Here is a 24,669-nt window from a genome sequence, read left to right on the forward strand (position 1 = left end):
GATGGGTAGGGTGTGGAATTTTCCCTAAATTAGAAATTGATTGATAATTAGCTCATGAGAATTTTCTTGTGGGCCTGAGGGTTTTTCGCCCACCCCTGGGGGATGGCAGGATGAACAAGCAGATAGTGTGTAACTTTTATATTAATCAATTTTATATTAATCATAATTATGTTAATCATTTATATATAAAGACTTTAATAATCACTTATGAGTTTGTGACATTCTTAGTAATATTCTCAGAAATATTCCTAGCAAAAAACAGTATATTCATTTCATGTATTTTTTATGTGTGTTTACTCTATGATAACAATGCCTTAAAACTCTGACAAGGGAAGAGTATGTGTTTGATGTTAATTGTAAATGAAAAGTTTGTTTAGTCAAGTCAAGTCAAGTCAACTTTATTTATATAGCGCTTTTTACAATATACATTGTCTCAAAGCAACTTTACAAAATCCAGGACCAACAGATACAAAAACCCCTGTTGAGCAAGCCGAGGGCGACTGTGGCAAGGAAAAACTCCCTGAAAATTACAGGAAGAAACCTTGAGAGGAACCAGACTCAACAGGGCCCATCCTTCTTGGGTGGTCTGGAGGATACTTTAAATAAATACACGATTTACACAAATCATACAAACACAGAATTGAATGATCTAAAAGTCATACAGTGGTAATAAATAGATAAATAAACAATTAAATAATAATAGAGTTGTTATCCGCTCTAGTCTTCAATAAAGTCTGTAGTGATTTCTTGTCGTTGCAATTACTCCAGACCCGTCACATCTGACAGGAGCAGCATCGTTGTCCCGGCAGTCTCGACTTTAATCCTTAACCTCGGCGGGTAAACAGGTTTCCATCAGAATGCCCTCGGGGTAAAACAACAGAGAATGTAGTTAATAATGTACAATGCTAGTTGACAAACAGTTTTACAGAGAGTTTTAGACTCCGGCAGCCCTAATTATTACAGCATAACTAAAAGGGAGAGCGAGCAGGTAACAAGGTCATGAAGGCTTTCACAGGACATCAGCGCCCACCTCTCCTACCCAAACCAGAGTGATTGGACAAGAGAGGCAGAACGACAGCGACCCAACATCCCTGATCACCACAAGTTTCTATGACCAAGAACCCCCAAGCCCTGCGCCTTTGTCTATATTAATCAAAAGCCTGAGAAAATAAATATGTTTTCAGTTTAGACTTAAACATTGAGACTGTGTCCGAATACCGAACAGAGGCAGGAAGATTATTCCAAAGTTGTGGAGCTTTGTAAGAAAATGCTCTTCCACCAGCTTTGGTCTTTTTAATTTTAGGAACTATAAGTAACCCTGCATCTTGTGAACGAAGTGGACGTGCTGGGTTGTAGTAATTAATAAGCTCACTCAGATACTGTGGAGCCAGACCATGTAGCGCTTTATAGGTTAGTAAAAGTATTTTGTAATCAATGCGAAATTTAACTGGCAGCCAGTGTAGAGATGATAGAACAGGAGTGATATGATCAAATTTTTTAGTTCTAGTTAGCACTCGAGCTGCTGCATTTTGAACTAACTGGAGTTTGTTTAAGGATCTACCAGAGCATCCAGTTAGAAGAGCATTACAATAATCTAACCGAGAAGTTATAAACGCATGGATCAGTTTTTCGGCGTCATTAACAGATAGTATATTTCTTATTTTAGAGATATTACGCAAATGATAGAAAGCAACTCTAGTAATATTATTAATGTGTGTATCAAAGGAGAGATCTGAATCTATTGTGACACCCAAGTTTTTTACATCTGGGCTGGGAGTAACAGAGAACGTGTTTAAGTTTAGCACCAGGTTAGACAACTTGTCTCTTGCAGCTTTAGAGCCAACAAGTAAAACCTCAGTTTTATCTGAATTAAGTAAAAGAAAATTACACGACATCCAGTTTTTTATGTCGTTTACACAATCTTCTATCTTACTGATTGTGTCAGTATCATTTGGTTTGGCTGATATATACAGCTGTGTGTCATCTGCATAGCAGTGAAAGTTTATGCCATGTTTATGAATAATTTCACCTAGTGGAAGCATATAGAGTGTAAATAATAGCGGTCCAAGTACCGACCCCTGTGGAACACCACACTTTACTTTTGTAGTTTCTGAGCATTTATTATTTACATAAACGAATTGAGAGCGGTCAGTCAAATATGATTGAAACCAAGAGAGTGCGAGTCCTTTAACACCTACTGTATTTTCTAGCCTCTCCAGTAAAATGTTATGATCGACCGTATCAAACGCTGCACTAAGATCTAATAGAACAAGAAAAGAGACACATCCATTATCAGAAGACATTAACAACTCGTTAACTACTCTAATTAATGCGGTTTCGGTACTATGGTTGGGTCTAAATCCTGATTGTAATTTTTCATGAATACAATTTTCATTCAAATAAGAACATAGCTGTTTGGAAACGACTTTTTCTAATATCTTTGAGACAAAAGGAAGGTTTGAAATTGGCCTATAATTAGATAAAATATGTGGATCAAGATTAGGTTTTTTAATCAGGGGTTTAATAACAGCACTTTTAAACAATTTAGGTACATATCCAAGGCTAAGGGATGCATTGATTAATGTAAGCAGGGGCTCTACAATAGCTGGGAGTAAATCTTTAAGTAAACGAGTTGGAACAGGATCGAGTATACACGATGATGACTTCGATGATTTAATCAACACAGTTAGTTCCTTTTGGGAGATTGGATTAAAGGAATTTAGTTGGATTAACTCGTTACTATTATCACCAATGCTGCTCGGAGTGAGTCCATACTTAACATTGGCAAGTGACACACTCTGACTCTGAAGTCGTATTTTTTCTATCTTGTCATTAAAGAATTTTAAAAAATCATCACTGGTACAGTCAGGCGGTATATTAGATTCAGTTTCATTGACGTTTTTAGTTAATTTGGACACTGTCTCAAAAAGGAATCTGGGATTGTTTTTATTTTTCTCTATTAGGGATGAATAATATACAGATTTAGCTTTTATAAGTGCATGTTTATACTCAGTTAGAGCATCTTTCCAAGCAATCTTATACACCTCCAGTGTAGTGTGACGCCACTTACGTTCTAATTTCCGTGCTGCTTGTTTAAGTGCGCATGTGTGGTCATTGTACCATGGAGCAAGTTTTTTCTCCCTAATCAGTTTAGTTTTGAGTGGGGCTACGTTATCTAAGGTTGTGCGCAGTACGGTCTCTAGGTTTTGAGTTGCCTGATCTAGTTCTTTAGGTTCTGATGCTGATATATTTGGTAATTCTGGTAGGCAGTTTATGAACGCTGCTGCAGTTGCAGATGTAATAGTGCGCTTACATTTAAAACGATTTGGTTGCTGTATATTATTGGACAGGGACACTTCATATATTAGTAGGGAGTGATCAGAGATTAAGTCATTCTGTGGTATAATTTCCAGGTTGTCTATGTTTATACCATAAGTAAGTATTAAATCTAAGGTATGTTTACAGCAGTGAGTGGGTCCTGTTACATTTTGGGTGATGCCTAAGGATTCTAAAATAGAATCAAACGCAATTTTGAGTGGATTACACTTATCCTCATAATGAATATTAAAGTCACCAACAATTAGAGCTTTCTTAGTTGATAAGACTAATTTAGAAAGAAAATCGGCAAATTCGTTAAGAAATTCTGAGTAAGGACCAGGGGGTCGATAAACAGTAACCAGTTTAAACATACTATTTTTATCAGATGAACATTTATTGGTTATGTCAGAGATAAGAACTTCAAACGAGTTTGTTATGGGAGTTGATTTTACAGTAAGACCTATGTCTTTATCATAAATTGCGGCTATTCCTCCACCACGACCGCTAAGACGTGGCTTATGTTCATAACTGTAACCCGGAGGAGATGCTTCATTTAAACCTAGATACTTATCAGGTCTAGCCCAGGTCTCGGTTAAACACAGGGCACTAAGACAATTATCTGTAATTATTTCATTTACAATTACTGTTTTGCATGCAAGTGACCTGATGTTTAGAAGTCCTAACTTTAGTTTAACTTTACTAGGGTTTTCATGATGCTCATTTAGATTAATTTTAATTAAGTTATTATGACTCTTAAAGTATATACAATTTTGTTAATGTTGTCCAGGAAGGACAAGAGGAGGGATTATGAATGAAAATTTTATATTTTGTTAGTTATTTGCATTAAACTCATAAGTTTCTGCTTTCTTAGTTCAATTAGCAGAGGTAGAAGAGACTTTTGGAAGGTTTCTTAGGTCTAGAGATATGTTGACCTTGGCATGGGCATCTTGCTTCCGTGGGAATGCATGGGTGTCAGGATTGTGTGTGCGGGGGTGCACGCGGGGTTTTGATAGTGGTGCATTCTTGTGGATGTACGCCATGTTTCTAACAAACTGACTATTCTTGTAGGATGATAAACAAGTTTGGTGTGGGAAGTTGACCTTGAGCTGGGTTGCTGAGCAGAGTTAGCCTGGGGTGGGGTATAAATACTGTGATAGGGCAGACGGAGTGGCCCTTTCTCTCCTGTAAAGGCATGTGTGCGTTTGCATTGAGATTGGCCCTCAGCTGAGTAATAAATTGATTATTTGCTTTTATCATTATCCCTGTTGTCTGTGTCAATCTTTAAGGGTTATTTTGAATTCCCACAACAATACAATGCAAGCAATTGAGGTTGAAGGGCCTTGCTCAGGGGGCCAACAGTGGCAACTTAGTGGTGATGGGGCTTGAACCAGCATCCGACTGAATACTAGACCAGTACCTTAACCACTGAGCTACCAACTGCCAGTTCAGATATGTAAAAAACTTTTGCCTGTAAAAAACATTTTAGTAACTGCTTTTTTTTTTGTTAAAAAAAAAAACAGTTTAGTAAACTTAAAGTAAAATGTTTAGTCATCCTTAAATATCTAAAAGTTGAAAATGTAAGGCAACCGGCTGCCTCACCTTTTTGAGTTTTCTCAACTTCAGGAGCGAAAGCAGTTGTGCAACTTGCTTTGCTAAGTTAGGTTGTTAGTTCACTCAAATCACTATTTTAAGTTGGAAAAAATTACAATTACTATTTGATTGTACTTGTAAAAAAAAAGGTTGATTTAACTTAAAATATTCTTTTAAGTGAACTTATAGGGAAACTAAAGAAAATAAGTATGAATGCCTGAAGTTGAGAAAACTCAGAAAAGTGAGACAGCTGGTTGCCTTACCAGGTAACTTAACTTTTTATTTTTTACAGTGCAGATAATTAAAGCTAGCAATGTTTAGAGAAAATTGCAATGTTTTTGTACAAAGCAGATGCTTTAATTTGTTGTTGCAGAACTTTTGAATAAAAAAATATGGAATTTCCAAATGTGCCTTTCATTTTCTTTAACTTAACTGTCATGTAATTAATACAAAAGGTTTCATATACAGTTTTAAGTAGTACAGAAATAAAATTTAATGTTAGAACTGTTAGGGTGCCTGCGAGGTCTGGTGAACAGACCACCAGTTCCCAGCCTCGCAGGCGTTACAGAGCAAAGGGCAGCGTGGCCTCAAATAGGAGGCCAGCTGATTAGGGCGAACGACCTGCAGGTGCGAGCCTCCTATTTAAGGGGGCGTCGCCACACTGCAGGCGTCGCACCTTTTGTTCTCTTTTTGGTCTATGGCTGCATCGCATCAGTCCTTTTCTTTCATAGGGTTAGTTCGGTTACCCCAGGCACTGTATAGTGGTTGGGTGTGTAGGTCGTAAGGCCGAGGTATTTTAGGGCTTAGATCTCTTTATTAAGAAAAGCTGGTGCGATTCCGTGCAGCCCTCGCGCTGCAGTTTGTTTTGATTTTGCTACTTCCCCCGCTTGCATGGTTAGCAGCGGGCTAATGCTAGCGCATTAGTCAAACGACCGGTTTGGCTGAGTGGTGTAAGCTCAGCACTGGCAGTGGAGCAACCCCGGTTCGAATCTACGTCTCTCTTCTTTACCCCTTTTTCAAATCGGCTTCCTCCCAGAAATCCCGTGCTGGTGACAGTGCCGGTCTGGTTTCTCTAAAAGCCCGCTTTTATGGGGCTTTGTGTGTCTCACGGATGTCTAAGGAGCTACAGTGCTTTCAGCCATGCCGTAGCGCTGTTAGATAGGCGGTTGGTCTGCAAGTGAGCGACCCGGGTTTGTGCCTCGCGTCTGCCAATTTGTGCTTTTGTGTTTTCTTTCTCTTTTTCAGTTGCCAGTGACGTCGGAGGCTCGATCGGGATTCCCCGATTTGTTTTCTGTTCTCCTTTTTCCTTTTGTTTTGACTATTTTATTGTTTATTGTTAAATAAAAACAAACCTTTTACTCTGCATCTTTGGGTCCGACCTCTCTCTTCATAACAAGAACAACTTAAATTGTTAAGTAGGTCCAAATTAACTAAGCTTCATAATATTCAGCATAATCATGTTAGCAGAATCTAATTTATTTGGGTTAGTGGAACAAAACTTGTATTTTAAGAAATACAAAAGCAAAAAAATTAAGGCAATAGTTTGCATGGATCTTTCTATGTTGGGAGAACATAAAAAAATGAGATGGTACAACTTGAATTTGTAGTCCTTCATTTTGACTTTATTTAGTTGTATTTATTACAAAACCTGAGTAGATTCAACTTAACCCCCCCCCCCCCCCCCAACTCAAAATATTTAAGTTGACTCAACATAAATAATTTATTTAATATATTAACTGTGATAATTTATTTAAGTATATTTTAAGTGGCTTAGATGGGTTCCATTTACTTAATAGAACAGAAAGTTAATTCAACTCAAAAAGATCCATGCAAACTATTGCCTTAATTTTTTAAAGTAATTTTAACACTTTTTTTTTACAGTGTAGTTGAGTTAAAGTAGAGATATCCAAGGTAAAATATTACTCCAGTAAAAGTAGTAGTAATAGTAAAAATACTCTTTACCTCCACTTGAGTAAAGTACTAAAGTATTTACCTTCAAATGTACTGAAGTATGAAAGTAAAAGTAGCATGATTTATTATGGCTCTAATGTTTTATTATCATTTCTGTAACAAGACTCTTGATTAATCAACTCATTTTAAAAAGACTCTAGTGGCATTAATTTAGCTTAACTGACTAAGCTAAATTCGGTTATACCTATTTGCCCGATACGCGCTCATTAACTTGTACTCGTACTCGCAAACGAGGCTCCGATACTAAACATCCGATACCGTGTGCCTAGTGCACGTTGCTGCGTTATGCCTAGTTCACACTACACGATTTTTGCCCTGATTTTCGCTCGGCGACTGGTCGGCGGCAGATTTGCCGGCTCGGGAGCAACTCGGCGTACGCTCGGCGATCAAAACTCGGCTCTCGATCGCTAAGTGTGAACTATACAACAACTCGATCCGACCGGCTCGCTGAGCGCTCGGCGACCGGATCGAGTTTTCTAGCGTGTCAGATATCTGATCTGAGATGTGCGACTGGGAATGAGTGACATGTCGAACAGCCAATGAGAACGCAGGATACGGTGTGAGGGGAAATGCAGGAGAGGAGTGTAAACAGGTGGGACAGGGGGATATATAGTTTATATCAGAATACACCGGCACACACACGTTTTACAGTATTTCTGACCTGATCGTTCTCTACAAAACATAACAACAAAACACCAACATTGCAAAAATATTTATTAACCTCCAACTCATTAACTCCATTAACTCATTAACTCCATTCTAAATAGGTATTGGTATCGGTATCGGCAAGTACAAAAATACATGTACTTGTGTAACAGTGTAAAAAAGATGCTTATGTTTATGTGTAATAACAATATGTAGATTAATATTCGTGAGCTGGTAGTTAATATAAGCTATTTTACATCTTTTAATCGAAGTTTGTAAATCGCACGTGCTCAGTTACTAATGAGCCTGTTCTGTTTAGGCTGGCTGGCTGATCATTCTTTGTAATTCTATGTGGTTGCTGAACTCATTGCAGGTAGGTTTGTTTGTTTGTTTTGTCATAAACGATGTATTAATTCATTTTTTCAAGTTTACGTTGTAAAAAATGTTTTGGCATTGCCGCCATTGTAGTATTTGTGTCCGCCACAAGACGACAGTGTTCTTTTTATTTTACTATATGTTCGTCATGGAAAAATACAAAAACGGATGGTGTGGTAATAATATTCATATGTAGTAAGAAATATAGAGGTATGCATTATTATTGATTACTGTTATTAGAAGTATAAGAATAACTATTAGATTGCTATACTATACGCTATAAGAGATAATATAGCAGAAGCTATAGATATTAGGAGCTGTAATATGTATTATATTTATAATTAAGGATTTATATGTAACATGTATTATATTTATGAATATAGAATTATATGTATTATGAATATGTATTTTTTTTGTTATATAAGAATGTATGTAATTATATCTATATTATACTACATGATCACTGGTTTGATAATTGTATATGTGTATTATAAAGAAAACTGCAGTGCTGTGGGCTGGCTGGCTGATCATTCTTTGTAAATCTATGTGGTTGCTGAACTCATTGCAGGCAGATGAATAAAAGAAACCCTTCATCCACCAACCAGTGTCGTGTAATTAAGGACAGGACGAGACACTAAAGGTCACACTTGTACTTGTACTTCGTTTTTGAAAAAATGGTATTGATGCATCCCTAGTTATACCTATTAATTAAAATGAACATGTAACATTTAGTGCTAGCAAATGCTAAACAATAACAGTATTAAGTATATTAATGACATCAAATTCCTTATTTTTTTAAAACAAAGCAACAAACAGCTGAAAATGCGTGCTAAGTAGTGGAAATGAATGGGGCTCTATGGGTTGTTTGGAACTTTTGAGCAGCCCACGATGCGGAAGCTGCGCAGAAAAAATTTCCTGCCCCCGTTACAACGGTTTCCTATGGGAGTGTCGCCACTCTGTTCTCTCTACCGCTCTGACACAGGCAACACAGACTTTTTTCCGATCGCGTATTAAATCCGTATTAAATGTAGTGCACTATGTAGGGAACATAAATCTATTATCTTTCACATTATCTAGTGCACTATGTAGTACACATTGATGTGTTTGTGACGCGAAGAGTTAGCTTAGTAGCTCAGTTAGCAGCTCCTAAAAGTTCTGTTATCACCCATATCCTTTGGTGTGTGCAAGAGGTTATTTAGCTTCTTTTTTTTTGTTTTTTTGGGGGGGGGGCTTGGGGGTTCGGGGTCGAGGTCCGGGGGTACCTCCTTGAAATGAGTTTTTGCAATTTGGGATGTCTGTAAATGCATGTACTCGAATGTGGCAGACGTGTTACAAAGTCCGCCATTACGTTGAACTGGTGGGAGGTGTCACGGCCCGTCTGTGATTGACCGTCTTCTTTGGCAGTTATTCACGTCATCGTCCGTGATTGGGCGTCTTCTTTTGCTGTCGCTGCCGCCCTTCGATGCCAGCGCAATGGCCACTGCCGGCTTGGAGGTGGCTCGTTCCACACTGGAGGGCACACTGGCTCCATCACGCAGAACTGCGCTCACAAGGCTGATGACGTAAGCAAGGGGATTGTCCCTTGCATTTCTATAACAGGGAGCTAATCTCTCGCTAAAATAATCTCTTTTCCACCCAAACTAACACCAAAAGAAACCAATACATATCTACTGGCTAAAACTCAAAAACGACTAAAAACTGCAAAACAAAAAAATAAAGTAACTGTGTTTTTACCTATTAAATATTTACGGCATGCGCACGGTTCAAGTTTTCTTCCTCGCTCCAACATCCTGCTTGGTGTCCTAAGAAATCTCAAAATATTTAGTTCAGTGTGCTTTATTTAATTCTAGTGGACGTTGACAGTCCTCAAAGCTTTAAGTAATGTTACAGCAAAATTGTGAGTATAATAAAAACATAAAATATATGACTACATTTATTCTTTTTAAGAAGTTCAAAAAGTAGCATTTTAGGTAAAATCTCATTTTAATCAAACTTTTTTAATTCTTATGTCTGAAAAAGTGTAAGAACTAAACTATTATATAACTGACAAACATATGCAAAATATCTTAAATAATACAAACTTAACTGTATTTTGTAAATATAATCAAATTTAGAACTTAAGCCTTGATATACACTCAAAACAGCTGGCACAGAGGTTAAAAATGTTTTCCCCCCTTTTGTTTAATGAAACACAGAAAAAATAAATAATGTAGACCAGACCTGGGCATTGTACGGCCACATCCGGCCCACGAGCCATCCCCAACCGGCCCGCATAAGGTCAGTGGCAATTAAAAATCAGACGTAAATAAATGTACATCACACATGCCATATAACATGATCGTTTAAAAACGGGAGCACTATTTCTTTAAATTTCCGCAAGTTTGGATTTACGTGTGTGCGAGACGAGTGTATCCAGCTATACCGCAACGTGTCGGCAAACAGAACTGAGAGCGACTGACAGAGACGATAGAGTTATTAACAAGACATGAACTTCAAAAGTCAGTCAGGTGTAAAGCTGTTTAAGGATCACAATTTGAATCTAGGGTTTATTCACCGTTACGGTACTGAACACAGAGAAATACAAGAACTTGAACGATGTGGAGCGTCACATCTGAAGCTTCGCTAACTAAACTGCAAACCAACGCGGATTTTTTATAAAGTTTTACACATCCAGGACTGGAGCAGTTAAGCTTTGTGATATCCAAATATCAACAGCACTTTGTGGAAAGTTAATGCACATTTTGTTCACATTTGTTTTCAAGAAAGTTAATTAAATAGTGAAATAATGTTGATGTTTTTACTCTGCCTGCTTTTTATTTTCTGATTGTAACATTTACTTTTAGCAGTAACAGGTTATCAGAACTGTAAAATTTAGGCAGTAAAAAGAAATCTTATTAATATTGAGCAGAATGCTTCACAACAGTAACAGTTTCTTATGTGGCCCCTTGGAAAATGTAATTGCCCACCCCTGAATTAGAGATACATCAGCAAGGAAACCACCATCATCTTTGCTTGCATATACTGTGACTGTTAAACCCTCCTTTTACTGTATATCCAATCATGACATCATCTCCAAATTGTATTTTAGAAAAGTTATTTGAACAAATGTATTGTAAGTGCTGTCACCAGACCAATTATTTTTAAAGTACATATTTCAACACAGTGCAAACATATTGCCACTACATTAAAATGGAAACATCCATTCATTAATTGTTTTACTATAGCTTTATTCTGGTCAGGATCGCGGTGGGTACGACTCACTGGGTGAAAAGCAAGAAACACGCTAAACAGACTGACAGCCCATCGCAGGGCAAACGCAAACATACACACAAGAGAAATTTTTAGTAGCTTCGAATAACCTAACTTGCCATTAGTGAATATTGTTGCCATAAAGGGATGTACGGCAACAATGTTTGAGTAGGCAGTACCTGTCATAATAACATCTACATGAATGCCAGGACCCAAAGATTCAGGGTCTAATTTCGATGCACTGAAGCTCATTTTGCAGTGGACATTGGCACTCTGCATAGGTACATTGAACGGTCTGCACCTACGCACTTCGTATTCTGACGCCTTTCTATCACAGCCAGTATGAACTTTTAGCAATATGGGCTATAGTAGCTCTTCAGTGGGATCAGCCCAAATGACCCAGTCAACAGTTCATCAGTTGACTTTCCATGAACCAATTTTTGTAGGAACACCCCACAAGTGCTATTTTTGACTTGATCAAAGTTGCTATGACCTTTACACTTGCCCATTTTTCCTTCTTTCAACGCATCAACTTCAGGAACACATTGTTTACTTGACGCCTAATACAGTGGTGTTCAAAAAAATAGCAGTCCAACACCATTAACCTGATAAATCACTTTTTTTTTTGTAGAAATGCTATTTCTACATAGCAAAAAATTTACTTGAAAGTGTAGTAGAGTAATGAAAACAAAACAAACCCAACAATTAGTCAAGTCAAGTCAACTTTATTTATATAGCGCTTTTTACAATAGACATTGTCTCAAAGCAACTTTACAAAATCCAGGACCAACAGATACAAAAAACCCCTGTTGAGCAAGCCGAGGGCGACTGTGGCAAGGAAAAACTCCCTGAAAATTACAGGAAGAAACCTTGAGAGGAACCAGACTCAGCAGGGCCCATCCTTCTTGGGTGGCCTGGAGGATACTTTAAATAAATACACGATTTACACAGAGCATACAAACACAGAATTAAATGATCTAAAAGTTATAACTGGTAATAAATATTACAATTAGGACATGCATGCTGCTCATTCTAGTAATCGAGTAATCGAAGCATTGATTAAAAGGGGGTTGTTTAAAATAATAGCAGTGAGGAGTTCAATTGGTGAAGTCATTCATTCTGCAGAAGAACGGGTATCAATTTTGGCCGTTATTTAAGGTAGGAGGGTAGCAAATGTTGCACAGGTTGGTCATAGCGCATTTCCTTCTGAAATACTGGGTAAAATGGGTCGTTCCAGACATTGTTCTGATGAACAGCGTACTTTGATTAAAAAGTTGATTGTAGAGGGAAAAACATACAGAGAAGTGCAGCAAATTATAGGCTGCTCAGCTAAAATGATCTCAAATGATCTCAAATGCCAAAACCTGAAAGATGTGGAGGGAAGCGTGGAACTACTGTTCGAATGGATCGAAGAATAGCCAAAATGGCAAATACTCAGCCAATGATCACCTCCAGAAAGATCAAGGAACATCTGAAGTTACCAGTGTGTACAGATGATGATTAAGTGAAGCCAATGTACCAGCAAGAACTCCTTGGAAAGTTCCGTTGTTAAGAAAAAGACATGTCCTGAATGGGTTCAAATTTGCCTAGGAACACATTGACTGGTCCTAAGAGAAATAGCTCAACATTTTGTGGACTGTGTGAAAGCAAAATTGTTCTTTTTGGGTTTAGTGGCCGTAGACAGTATGTCAGACGACCCTTTAGCACTGAATTCAAGCCAAAGTTCACTGTGAAGGTAGTAAAGCACGGTGGTACAAAATTATGATATGGGGATGTTTCTCATACCATGGTGTTACGCCTATTTATCACAGATGAGGGATCATGGATCAATTTAAATATATCAGAATACTTGAGGAGTATGTTGCCCTATGTCGAAGAAGAAATGTACTTAAAATGGGTGTTTCAACATGACAATGACCCAAAACACCTCGGTTACAGACAAACAAGATTAAGGTAATAGTGTGGCCAGCCCAATCCCCTGACTTCAATCCCATAGAGAACTTGTGGGCTGACATCTGAAGTGCGTCCTGGACTGGATACCTGTTCAGAGGTGCCAGAAGTTGGTCGACTCCATGCAACACAGATCTCGGAAACAATTGTTATGCCACTAAATATTAGTTCAGTAATTTAAAGTAAAGTGAAACCTCAAACATTTTTTTCAGTTTATAGATAATTTTTTTGAGTTTTTAAAGAAAAATGCTGGCACTGCTATTTTTTTGAACAGCCTAATATTCATTTTTCTTAATTTTCTGTAAAGGATTAACACAAACTGGCTAAATTTTGTTAATGTTTTGAATTAGAATTGAAAGTGTAGTATTTTCAGTGCATTTGCATTCATGGAAATAAAAGTTATTATAATGAATTTGTGCTTTATTCGCTGTTTTAAAATCACTGCTATTTTTTCAAACACCACTGTATATTCCACTCCATTGACAGGTACCTTTGTTACAAGATCATTAATAAAATTCACTAAAGTATTTTTAATGTTGTATCTGATTAGTGCATGTCTTGGCAGTCTTGGGATTTCAATGATTTTTGAAACTGATCTTTACTCATTAATTTGGTGATTTAAAAGCTCCATAATGCAACTTGACATCCTAATTGCTTGTTGGTCATTGCTTAATGCTCATTAGAAATTTGTTAGTATGCCATATTTATTCAAAAATGCAAATACAGGTTTGTTATAAATTGAAAGCTGTTGGAACATGGGAAACTCTTATCCACAATCAAGCAAGATTTTACAACCCCAAATCAGAACAAGTTTGGACAGCATGTGGTTTTGCATTGCCTTGTTGAAAAATGCATAGACATCCCTGAAAAAGATGATGTCTTAAAGGCAGCATTTGTTGCTCTAAGATCTCTATGTACTTCTCTGCATTGATGCTACCATCACAGAAGTGTAAATTACCTTTGCTAAAGGCACTGACACAGCCCCATACCATGATAGACACTGGCTTTGGACTTGTTGCTAAAAACAGTGTGGATGGTCCTTTTCGTCTTTGGTCCGGAGCACACGGCGTCCATTTTTTCCAAAAAATACCTGGAATGCTGATTTATCTGACCACAATACATGTTTCCGCTGTGTGATGGTCCATCCTAGATGCCTCTGAGCCCAGAGAAGTCAACGCCGCTTCTGGACGTGGTTAACATAAGGCTTCTTTTCTGCACAGTAAAGTACTAAGTGGCATTTGTGCATGTAACTCCGTATTGTAGTAATCCCTTGCCCATGTAGATATAGCAGCTATTGTTGAGTGGCGATTCTTGATGCAGTGCTGTCTGAGGGATCGAAGATCACGGGCATTCAGTTTAAGCTTGCGCCCTTGGCCTTTACTTACCGAAATTCCTCCAGATTCCTTGAATCGTTTAAAATTGTTTAATGATATTATGCACTGTAGAGGGAGAAATATGCAAATCCCTTTCGATCTTTCTTTGAGGTACATTTTTTTTAAACATTTTAATACTTTTCTCATGCATTTGTTGACAAACTGGAGATCCTCTGGCCATCTTTGCTCATCAAAGACTCAGCCTTTCCTGGATGCTCCTTTTGTATCAAACCATGATTACAATCACCTGTTGACATCACCCAAAATGTGTTGCAGGCCTCAAATACAGGAATGGAGGTATATTAAACAAATGAAATGAAGTTGACCAGACAAAACATGAAATATATCAGGTTCATACTGCCTGCAATAAAATAAAAGTCAAAGTAAATGTGAGGAACACTGCATTTTTATTTTATTTGCATTTTCCATACTGTCCCAACTTTCTTGTGATTCTTGTGACATTGTGATTTAGATTAATTAGGTGAAATCATCCATTTCTAGGTTTTAAGTAGAGTAAGAGTTGGAGTTAACATGTAGTGTCATTACGAATACAAAAAGTTTTTGCAAATTAAAGTGGGCTGAGAATTCTTCAAATGTAAGGATGTGAAACACTTTTATATTACTGCTGCTTAAGGTTGAGTAAGCATTTATAAGGTTAAAGACAAAATGAGTGAAGAAGCTCACCTAACAATTGCAGCTTCAAACGTCAGCTATCAAAGACAAAAATGGTCAAATCAAAAAATTATTGAACCAAATAAGGTATGTTAAAAATGTAAAGACTACTGTGGAGAATTGTAGTCATGAAGATGAGAACATACAGATTAATGTTCAAGAAAAGAAACTGCCATCACTAAAGGAAGAGATCAAGTTTGCCATGCTAGAACTAGCTAAGCAAAATGGAACAGATGACATAGTAATTGAACTACTCAGGTTTGGTGATTTTGACCAATCTGCATAAGGTCTGCAGGAAAGTGTGAGAGGATGGGATCTGGCCAAAAATAATTAACACAATCAGGCTTCATTCCACTGCCTAAGACAGGTGACTTGCTCCAATGCAGACACTACAGGACCACTGCACTGGTCCCACATGCTAGCAAGATCCTGTTGTGAGTAATCCTGATACAAAGGCAAACCAGGCTCAAAGAAGAGATTGCCTATGAACAAGCTGGATTTAGGCCAAGAAGAGGCATGTCAGATCAGATTGCAAACCTAAATATGGTTAAAGCAAGAGAAAGAAACCAGGCATTATATTTATGTTTCACAAAGGTATTTGTTATGATACTGCATGACCAGTTATGGATAACCATGCTTGAGATGGGTTTCCCCTCACATCTGGTCCAACAACTGAGAAATCTGTATAGCCAACAACATGCTGCTGTCAGGACAGCCAATCATATATCAGGCTGGTTCGGCATAAGAAAGGGAGTCGGACAAAGATGTAACATCTTGGCCAAACAAGAAAAGAAGCTTCTGAACCACATTAAGTCCCACAATACATGAAGCACCCCATGACAGCACTGAAAGCAGTGTTAGGACAGGACTTGAAGACCGAAAGGACTCAGAAGATGAGAAAGACCAAGAATAAGCTGTATTGACTCCCCCACGACATGAATTGCATCAGGTGCTAACAAGCAACCTGAGATTGAAAAAGCTTACTCATCTGTGCAGCCAACCATCGAAAAGTGACATGACATGTAAAATACAAATAAAACAAAAACAGGCAGTCAAATAATCTCAAAATATATCTCAAAAACTGCATGTATATACATACATAGAACATCAGTAAGTTGTTAAAATTGTTTGGCTGCTTTGCAAGAAAAATGTAATTTCTGGGTAAAATAAAAAGCATGCCAGAAAATGAAAAAGGTCACAAAAGCCCATCTGGTTTGTGTGAACAACTGATATTTGGGACCTTATGCATATAAAACATTTGGTCATACTAGCAGCAGATTTTAAGATCAGCAGTATGTAGGGATTGAATAATTGTGACATGATAGTATTAACATATCATCCTGCTACTCAAAAATACTACAATTTACTTTCCTTGTTCATTTTATGCATCATTCAAGTGATAAAGATTTAATTTAAAGCAAAATCTAGCTCCGCAGAAAACTTTGGAGCTATGTTGGTTTGTCAACAAATGCGTGAGAACACTATAGAAATGTTTAAAACAATGTTCCTCAAAAAAAACATTGGAAGGGGTTTGCACACTTTACCTTCTACAGTGCATATTATTATTAGACCATTAATAAATCTGGAGAAATTGAAGTAAGTAAAGGGCAGAGGCGCAGGCCTAGGTTTAAAACCTGTGATCTCTGATTCCTTAGACAGCACTGAATTTAGAACTGTCATTCATTAATAGTTAATATAACTACATGAGTAAGAGATTACTTTAGCAAACCTGTTTTCAAGCACTACAATACAGAGTTACATTTACAAATGCATAAAAATGTTGCAGGCCTAAAATGTAGGAATGAAGACTTATCAAATGTAAATTAACAAATAAAATGAAGTTGACCAGACAAAACATGAAATATCTTGGGTTCATGCTGTCTGCAATGAGAAGAAAGTCAAAGTAAATGTAATAAACATTGTTTAATCTGGGAGTTCCATTCTGTACCAACTTTTTTTTAAAATTTGGGTTGTATGTGGGGGTAGAATATTTCCAACTGTATGTACACATGGTATGTTTTATATTCCTTAACACCAAGATATTTATGTGTTGGCTTTTAATAGCCTATTTATTTGCTAACTATATAAATAAATAAATGTACAACCCCAAATCAAAAAAAGTTGGGACAGTATGAAAAATGCTAATAAAATAAAAATGCAGTGCTCCTTACATTTACTTTGACTTTTATTTGATTGCAGACAGTTTGAACCTAAGATATTTCATGTTTTGTCTGGTCAACTTCATTTGTTAATATACATCCATCTTATATATATACCGTCATCTTTTCAGGGACTTCCATTCATTTTTCAACAAGACAATGCAACACCACATGCTGCACACATTACAAAGGCATGGCTATGGAAGAAAAATGCGACAACGATGACCCGTACTCTTGCACATCTTAGAGTGCAAGAGTGCAAATGTTTGCAGGAAGAATGGGACAAAACAAAACCTGAAACCTAAAAGTTTGAAGTCAAATAACTTTTAAAATAATTTTAAGCTTTTTCTAGGTATACAGACATGCTAGCATGCAACATCATTTCATAGTCAGAACCTGTTTTTATAAAAGACAATGAAAGTGTAAAAATAATCTACAGGAAAAACTAATAATATTACAGCTAGGAACTACTTCTGAGACATAGCTTGTTTTTTAGCCCGATTGCAATTGCTAGATAAAATGTACAAAGTAGCTATTTTTGTTACTTTGACTTGCTTTTTATTCCAAATGCATGAAGTAACAGACAAATAAAATATTTCCTTTGAATGCATCTGCAGGCATTTACAATACATGGAAAGACAATCACTACTCTGTGAAACCAGTATTGTATTTTTTTTTTAAATTCAAGTCGAGGTGCAACTTTTAAGTGCAATTGTATTGCATCACATTTTCATATGTGTTTTAAAGGGACCATGCATAAAAGGCAAGGGCAGAATTGATACTTTAGGTCATAAAAATTATTTTGGCCAAACTGCTTGTAGTTCATACAGAAGCTATTACTGTAAAGCAACATTTTTTTCAATGATGCAAGGGTTTCCACTAAACTTACTGTCTTTAGAACATTCAAATAGAAATAATACATACATGATCTTGGTGTGCACTGTTTCAGGTTCATAATATTAGAGGCAAATCCCTGCTTTGTATATTACAGTTATTTTACACACACATAATACACCATAAAATGTTGCTACCCCTTAGTACCCCCACCTAGATCTTCAGGACACAAGTACAGGACAAAACTAAACCACTCTGTATCCCTGCATAAGAAAACACAAGTCACAAGTTTAAAAAGGCAAAAATTACATAATTAAAGTTTAAACACTGAGGCAGAGGTAATTAGTTTAAAATCCAAAATCTACTTAAAAATAAAAACAATGTTTTTAAAAAGCAAACATTGATATCTTTTTCAAATTCTCATGAAAACACTTTTTCAAGTGTAGGTTTAGGACAAATGTTCAAATTTTTTTGTCTTTATAATAGTCAATTTAAAGTGCTTTTTATGTTTTTTTGTTTTTGTTTAATGTAACACAGCTTGGGGAAATTAAATTAGAAAAACTCATGAAAAACAATTTAAAACATGAATGCAGCAATAACAGCATAATTTTCTCTAATTGCTAATATTAACAATTAGATTAGATTAGATTCAACTTTATTGTCATTGTGCAATACTTCAGGAACAACAAACAAAATAGTCCCTTGAGCATGCAAGGGTGCGATCCATCAGCTATGGAGCTATCATTAGAGTCCACATGGAAGTTATTTATCAGTACTGATTGTCTAAGGCATGTAAAGCTCTTGAGGGTTAACTCTCAGGAAGCGTCATGTATGACAACGTGCAGAAGACAAAAAGATGTCCCTGTAAAAAAAATTACTTGGGTAACTGTGGCATGTTTTCTATTCTTGCTGAATGCGTGCATTCACAGTATCATTTAGGCTTTTGTCATATTCTGATGTATGTGTTAGTCAGGAACCCCATAAGTTTCTCTATTAGGAGGTAATTACACAGGGGGACTCATGTTTTGGGTTTGTGAGGCTGGCGGAGCTCCCAGAGTACCTGACTGGGTGCCTAAAGTTGGAGAGGTGCTTTGCACCTGAGTCTGGAACTGGGCAAGCTGCTCAGGACTAGCTAGGTTCTTCAGTAGGTTGTTCTCCTGCTCCAGCTGGGAGTTTCTCTCTATCAGCTCTTTTATCTGTTCCTTCAGCACCTCCACCTCCTCACGCACTGCATACATCAGGTGGCTTTTCACCAAGTCCTGTGACAGTAAGATATTGTTTAATGCAAAACATTTCCTCATTTTCAGGATAATGTACCTGATTACATTGTAAACCGCAACATATTTCTTTTAAAGTCCCCCTTGTATGTGACATTGTCTTTGTTGCATAAATATTGACTATATATATATATATATATATATATTAGGGCTGTCAAACGATTAAAATTTTTTATCGCGATTAATCTCAGAATTTCATATAGTTAATCGCGATTAATCACATTAAAAAAAATCTGTGTAAATGTTATAGAAAACAAGGATTTTTAAGTGAAATGTTACAATTAAAATGGTGAACACATTTTATGCTAAATGTACTTATGTTAAAAACTGCTGGGACAAGAGAAAACTGTAAGGGAGTTTTATTCACTCACATACTAGGCAGTAATACTATCCAGCAGAGACCCTTGACTTCATATACAGTGTATCACGAAAGTGAGTACACCCCTCACATTTCTGCAAATATTTCATTATATCTTTTCATGGGACAACACTATAGACATGAAACTTGGATATAACTTAGAGTAGTCAGTGTACAACTTGTATAGCAGTGTAGATTTACTGTCTTCTGAAAATAACTCAACACACAGCCATTAATGTCTAAATGGCTGGCAACATAAGTGAGTACACCCCACAGTGAACATGTCCAAATTGTGCCTAAAGTGTCAATATTTTGTGTGACCACCATTATTATCACTGCCTTAACCCTCCTGGGCATGGAATTCACCAGAGCTGCACAGGTTGCTACTGGAATCCTCTTCCACTCCTCCATGATGACATCACGGAGCTGGTGGATGTTAGACACCTTGAACTCCTCCACTTTCCACTTGAGGATGCGCCACAGGTGCTCAATTGGGTTTAGTCCATCACCTTTACCTTCAGCTTCCTCAGCAAGGCAGTTGTCATCTTGGAGGTTGTGTTTGGGGTCGTTATCCTGTTGGAAAACTGCCATGAGGCCCAGTTTTCGAAGGGAGGGGATCATGCTCTGTTTCAGAATGTCACAGTACATGTTGGAATTCATGTTTCCCTCAATGAACCGCAGCTCCCCAGTGCCAGCAACACTCATGCAGCCCAAGACCATGATGCTACCACCACCATGCTTGACTGTAGGCAAGATACAGTTGTCTTGGTACTTCTCACCAGGGCGCCGCCACACATGCTGGACACCATCTGAGCCAAACAAGTTTATCTTGGTCTCGTCAGACCACAGGGCATTCCAGTAATCCATGTTCTTGGACTGCTTGTCTTCAGCAAACTGTTTGCTGGCTTTCTTGTGCGTCAGCTTCCTTCTGGGATGACGACCATGCAGACCGAGTCGATGCAGTGTGCGGTGTATGGTCTGAGCACTGACAGGCTGACCTCCCACGTCTTCAACCTCTGCAGCAATGCTGGCAGCACTCATGTGTCTATTTTTTAAAGCCAACCTCTGGATATGACGCCGAACACGTGGACTCGACTTCTTTGGTCGACCCTGGCAAAGCCTGTTCCGAGTGGAACCTGTCCTGGAAAACCGCTGTATGACCTTGGCCACCATGCTGTAGCTCAGTTTCAGGGTGTTAGCAATCTTCTTATAGCCCAGGCCATCTTTGTGGAGAGCAACAATTCTATTTCTCACGTCCTCAGAGAGTTCTTTGCCATGAGGTGCCATGTTGAATATCCAGTGGCCAGTATGAGCGAATTGTACCCAAAACACCAAATTTAACAGCCCTGCTCCCCATTTACACCTGGGACCTTGACACATGACGCCAGGGAGGGACAACGACACATTTGGGCACAATTTGGACATGTTCACTGTGGGGTGTACTCACTTACGTTGCCAGCTATTTAGACATTAATGGCTGTGTGTTGAGTTATTTTCAGAAGACAGTAAATCTACACTGTTATACAAGCTGTACACTGACTACTCTAAGTTATATCCAAGTTTCATGTCTATAGTGTTGTCCCATGAAAAGATATAATGAAATATTTGCAGAAATGTGAGGGGTGTACTCACTTTTGTGATACACTGTATATGTCAGATTGTAGGTTAAAATTTCTCCATCAGCAAACATTGTAGATCAGCGGTGCTTTAGGTGGGATAAGGCGTAGTTATTGTAACTAGGGCTGTCGCGCTAACCGCAATTTTGAAATATCGCGGTATAGACCAGCCAACCGCAGGGCATGCCAAGCAACCGCAACACCGCGGTGTTCACGTTTTTTCTTTCTTTCTTCTCTTTTTTTTTTTTTATATTGTTGCAGGGTCCATCTTGTTTTACGCTTACATTCGGGCGTAATAAATGTTAAATAAATTCATAATGAAAATGAGCTAAGCGACATTTTCCCGCAACCTGTTCACATGCGTTGCTGCTGAGTGTCAGGCTTTGTGTTTTAAAATGTAAACAATCGCAACAGGAATTATTGGCAAGTTTATTAATGATCAAATTGAGTTCACACTCAGTAAATACTTGTAATTTAGACTATATTCAAACAGGCTTGGCGTACTAAAACACTTAATGACAGTTAATATGGCATTGCAGCCTGCAAATATTCTCTTGCTGGTCTTGCTGGAATGATTTAAATGTATTTTTTCGTTGAATAAAAATGTATTGAAACGAATAATAACTTGAAATGTATATATTGTTATGTTAATTATACCTACTAAATAGATAGTTTGTCGCATTGTAAAGTCGCATGCAGGTACAGTACATGTGTATTAGTGTAACGAGCCCCATCAGAGAGAGTTTTAGTACCGAGGGGAACATCGCTACCCCACTCAGATTCTGTCTAAACCACATCAGGTGAACATGTTGGTTCTTTTAGCGCGCATGATAACGCAGGTTTAAACTCTTACAGACTTTATTCTTTATTCTATTTTTTTTTTTTACCATATTTTGATTAGATGTGCATTTAAAATATTTAGCCTAAACACTTTTTTTTCGTTTCACAGTGTATATCTAGCCTAGGCTAGAAGCTTAATTTAAACCTTTTTTAATAGAGAAAAGACGCGCATCCCTGCTCTGTTCTGTATTTAACATTAAACACGCATTTCATTGGTCTTAAAGCTGTCTCATCTTTGTCATTATAAAGCAATAATATACCAAATCATAGCCTAACAATAAAGCTTGTTTGTATAGCTCTAAAATCCAGATAAATTAAGTAATTTTCAAAAAAAATTGAGATTGATATTGAGACAGGTTGAATATCGCAAGGGGAAATTCTTTCACCGCGACAGCCCTAATTGTAACACTTTTCTGTGCTTGTATCGTGACAATGGTTTGATGGACGTTTCTACACGAAGTGAGTGTGTTTTGACCCTTTGGGGCTTCCATAGTTCATGGAATAGCATGCTTGGCTAACGACTCTAGCTGTCCACTATTCGGTACCGTAACAGAAAAAGTAATAAAAGTGTTCTGCTCCCGACAACTTGTGAATATACCGTGTATTTATTTCTTTATTAAGAAAGTGCATCACTACGACGCTCGGTTACATTTGAGAAACGCTGTCTTAATGAGAGATGCCGTGCACGGTCAAGTCTCAACATGAACTACGGATGACTCGCAGAGCCAAATAGAATTTGCGTTAATGGCACTTTTTTTAATCGCGTTAAATTGAGATTGCGTTAATGCGTTATTATCGCGTTAATTTCGACAGCCCTAATATATATATATATATATATATATATATATATATATATATACAGTGTATCACAAAAGTGAGTACACCCCTCACATTTCTGCAGATATTTAAGTATATCTTTTCATGGGACAACACTGACAAAATGACACTTTGACACAATGAAAAGTAGTCTGTGTGCAGCTTATATAACAGTGTAAATTTATTCTTCCCTCAAAATAACTCAATATACAGCCATTAATGTCTAAACCACTGGCAACAAAAGTGAGTACACCCCTTAGTGAAAGTTCCTGAAGTGTCAATATTTTGTGTGGCCACCATTATTTCCCAGAACTGCCTTAACTCTCCTGGGCATGGAGTTTACCAGAGCTTCACAGGTTGCCACTGGAATGCTTTTCCACTCCTCCATGACGACATCACGGAGCTGGCGGATATTCAAGACTTTGCGCTCCTCCACCTTCCGCTTGAGGATGCCCCAAAGATGTTCTATTGGGTTTAGGTCTGGAGACATGCTTGGCCAGTCCATCACCTTTACCCTCAGCCTCTTCAATAAAGCAGTGGTCGTCTTAGAGGTGTGTTTGGGGTCATTATCATGCTGGAACACTGCCCTGCGACCCAGTATCCGGAGGAAGGGGATCATGCTCTGCTTCAGTATTTCACAGTACATATTGGAGTTCATGTGTCCCTCAATGAAATGTAACTCCCCAACACCTGCTGCACCCATGCAGCCCCAGACCATGGCATTCCCACCACCATGCTTGACTGTAGGCATGACACACTTATCTTTGTACTCCTCACCTGATTGCCGCCACACATGCTTGAGACCATCTGAACCAAACAAATTAATCTTGGTCTCATCAGACCATAGGACATGGTTCCAGTAATCCATGTCCTTTGTTGACATGTCTTCAGCAAACTGTTTGCGGGCTTTCTTGTGTAGAGACTTCAGAAGAGGCTTCCTTCTGGGGTGACAGCCATGCAGACCAATTTGATGTAGTGTGCGGCGTATGGTCTGAGCACTGACAGGCTGACCCCCCACCTTTTCAATCTCTGCAGCAATGCTGACAGCACTCCTGCGCCTATCTTTCAAAGACAGCAGTTGGATGTGACGCTGAGCACGTGCACTCAGCTTCTTTGGACGACCAACGCGAGGTCTGTTCTGAGTGGACCCTGCTCTTTTAAAATGCTGGATGATCTTGGCCACTGTGCTGCAGCTCAGTTTCAGGGTGTTGGCAATCTTCTTGTAGCCTTGGCCATCTTCATGTAGCGCAACAATTCATCTTTTAAGATCCTCAGAGAGTTCTTTGCCATGAGGTGCCATGTTGGAACTTTCAGTGACCAGTATGGGAGAGTGTGAGAGCTGTACTACTAAATTGAACACACCTGCTCCCTATGCACACCTGAGACCTAGTAACACTAACGAGTCACATGACATTTTGGAGGGAAAATGACAAGCAGTGCTCAATTTGGACATTTAGGGGTGTACTCACTTTTGTTGCCGGTGGTTTAGACATTAATGGCTGTATATTGAGTTATTTTGAGGGAAGAATAAATTTACACTGTTATATAAGCTGCACACAGACTACTTTTCATTGTGTCAAAGTGTCATTTTGTCAGTGTTGTCCCATGAAAAGATATACTTAAATA

General features: G+C 38.0%; 1 protein-coding gene across 8 annotated transcripts in view; it reads right to left on the reverse strand.

The window, feature by feature from the left end:
• Positions 1-382: 382 nt before the first annotated feature.
• The window catches only part of LOC134316992 (TSC22 domain family protein 1-like), a 92,157-nt gene continuing 67,870 nt past the window's right edge, over positions 383-24,669 (reverse strand). Inside the window, exons 3-4 of one of the 8 annotated variants that reach the window (XM_062997611.1) lie at positions 9,634-9,701; positions 383-862 (exon numbers count right to left, since the gene is read on the reverse strand). In XM_062997611.1, coding sequence (XP_062853681.1) covers positions 9,663-9,701 — 39 coding nt within the window. In that variant the 3' untranslated portion in view covers positions 383-862; positions 9,634-9,662. Of the gene's footprint in view, positions 863-9,633; positions 9,702-11,872; positions 12,073-18,762; positions 19,396-24,669 lie in introns of those variants that run through there. The other 7 variants (XM_062997610.1, XR_010013154.1, XR_010013153.1 and 4 more) reach the window with 7 other exon arrangements.

Source organism: Trichomycterus rosablanca, chromosome 6 (genome assembly GCF_030014385.1).
Source record: "Trichomycterus rosablanca isolate fTriRos1 chromosome 6, fTriRos1.hap1, whole genome shotgun sequence".
In the NCBI taxonomy this organism is placed as follows: Eukaryota; Metazoa; Chordata; class Actinopteri; order Siluriformes; family Trichomycteridae; genus Trichomycterus; species Trichomycterus rosablanca.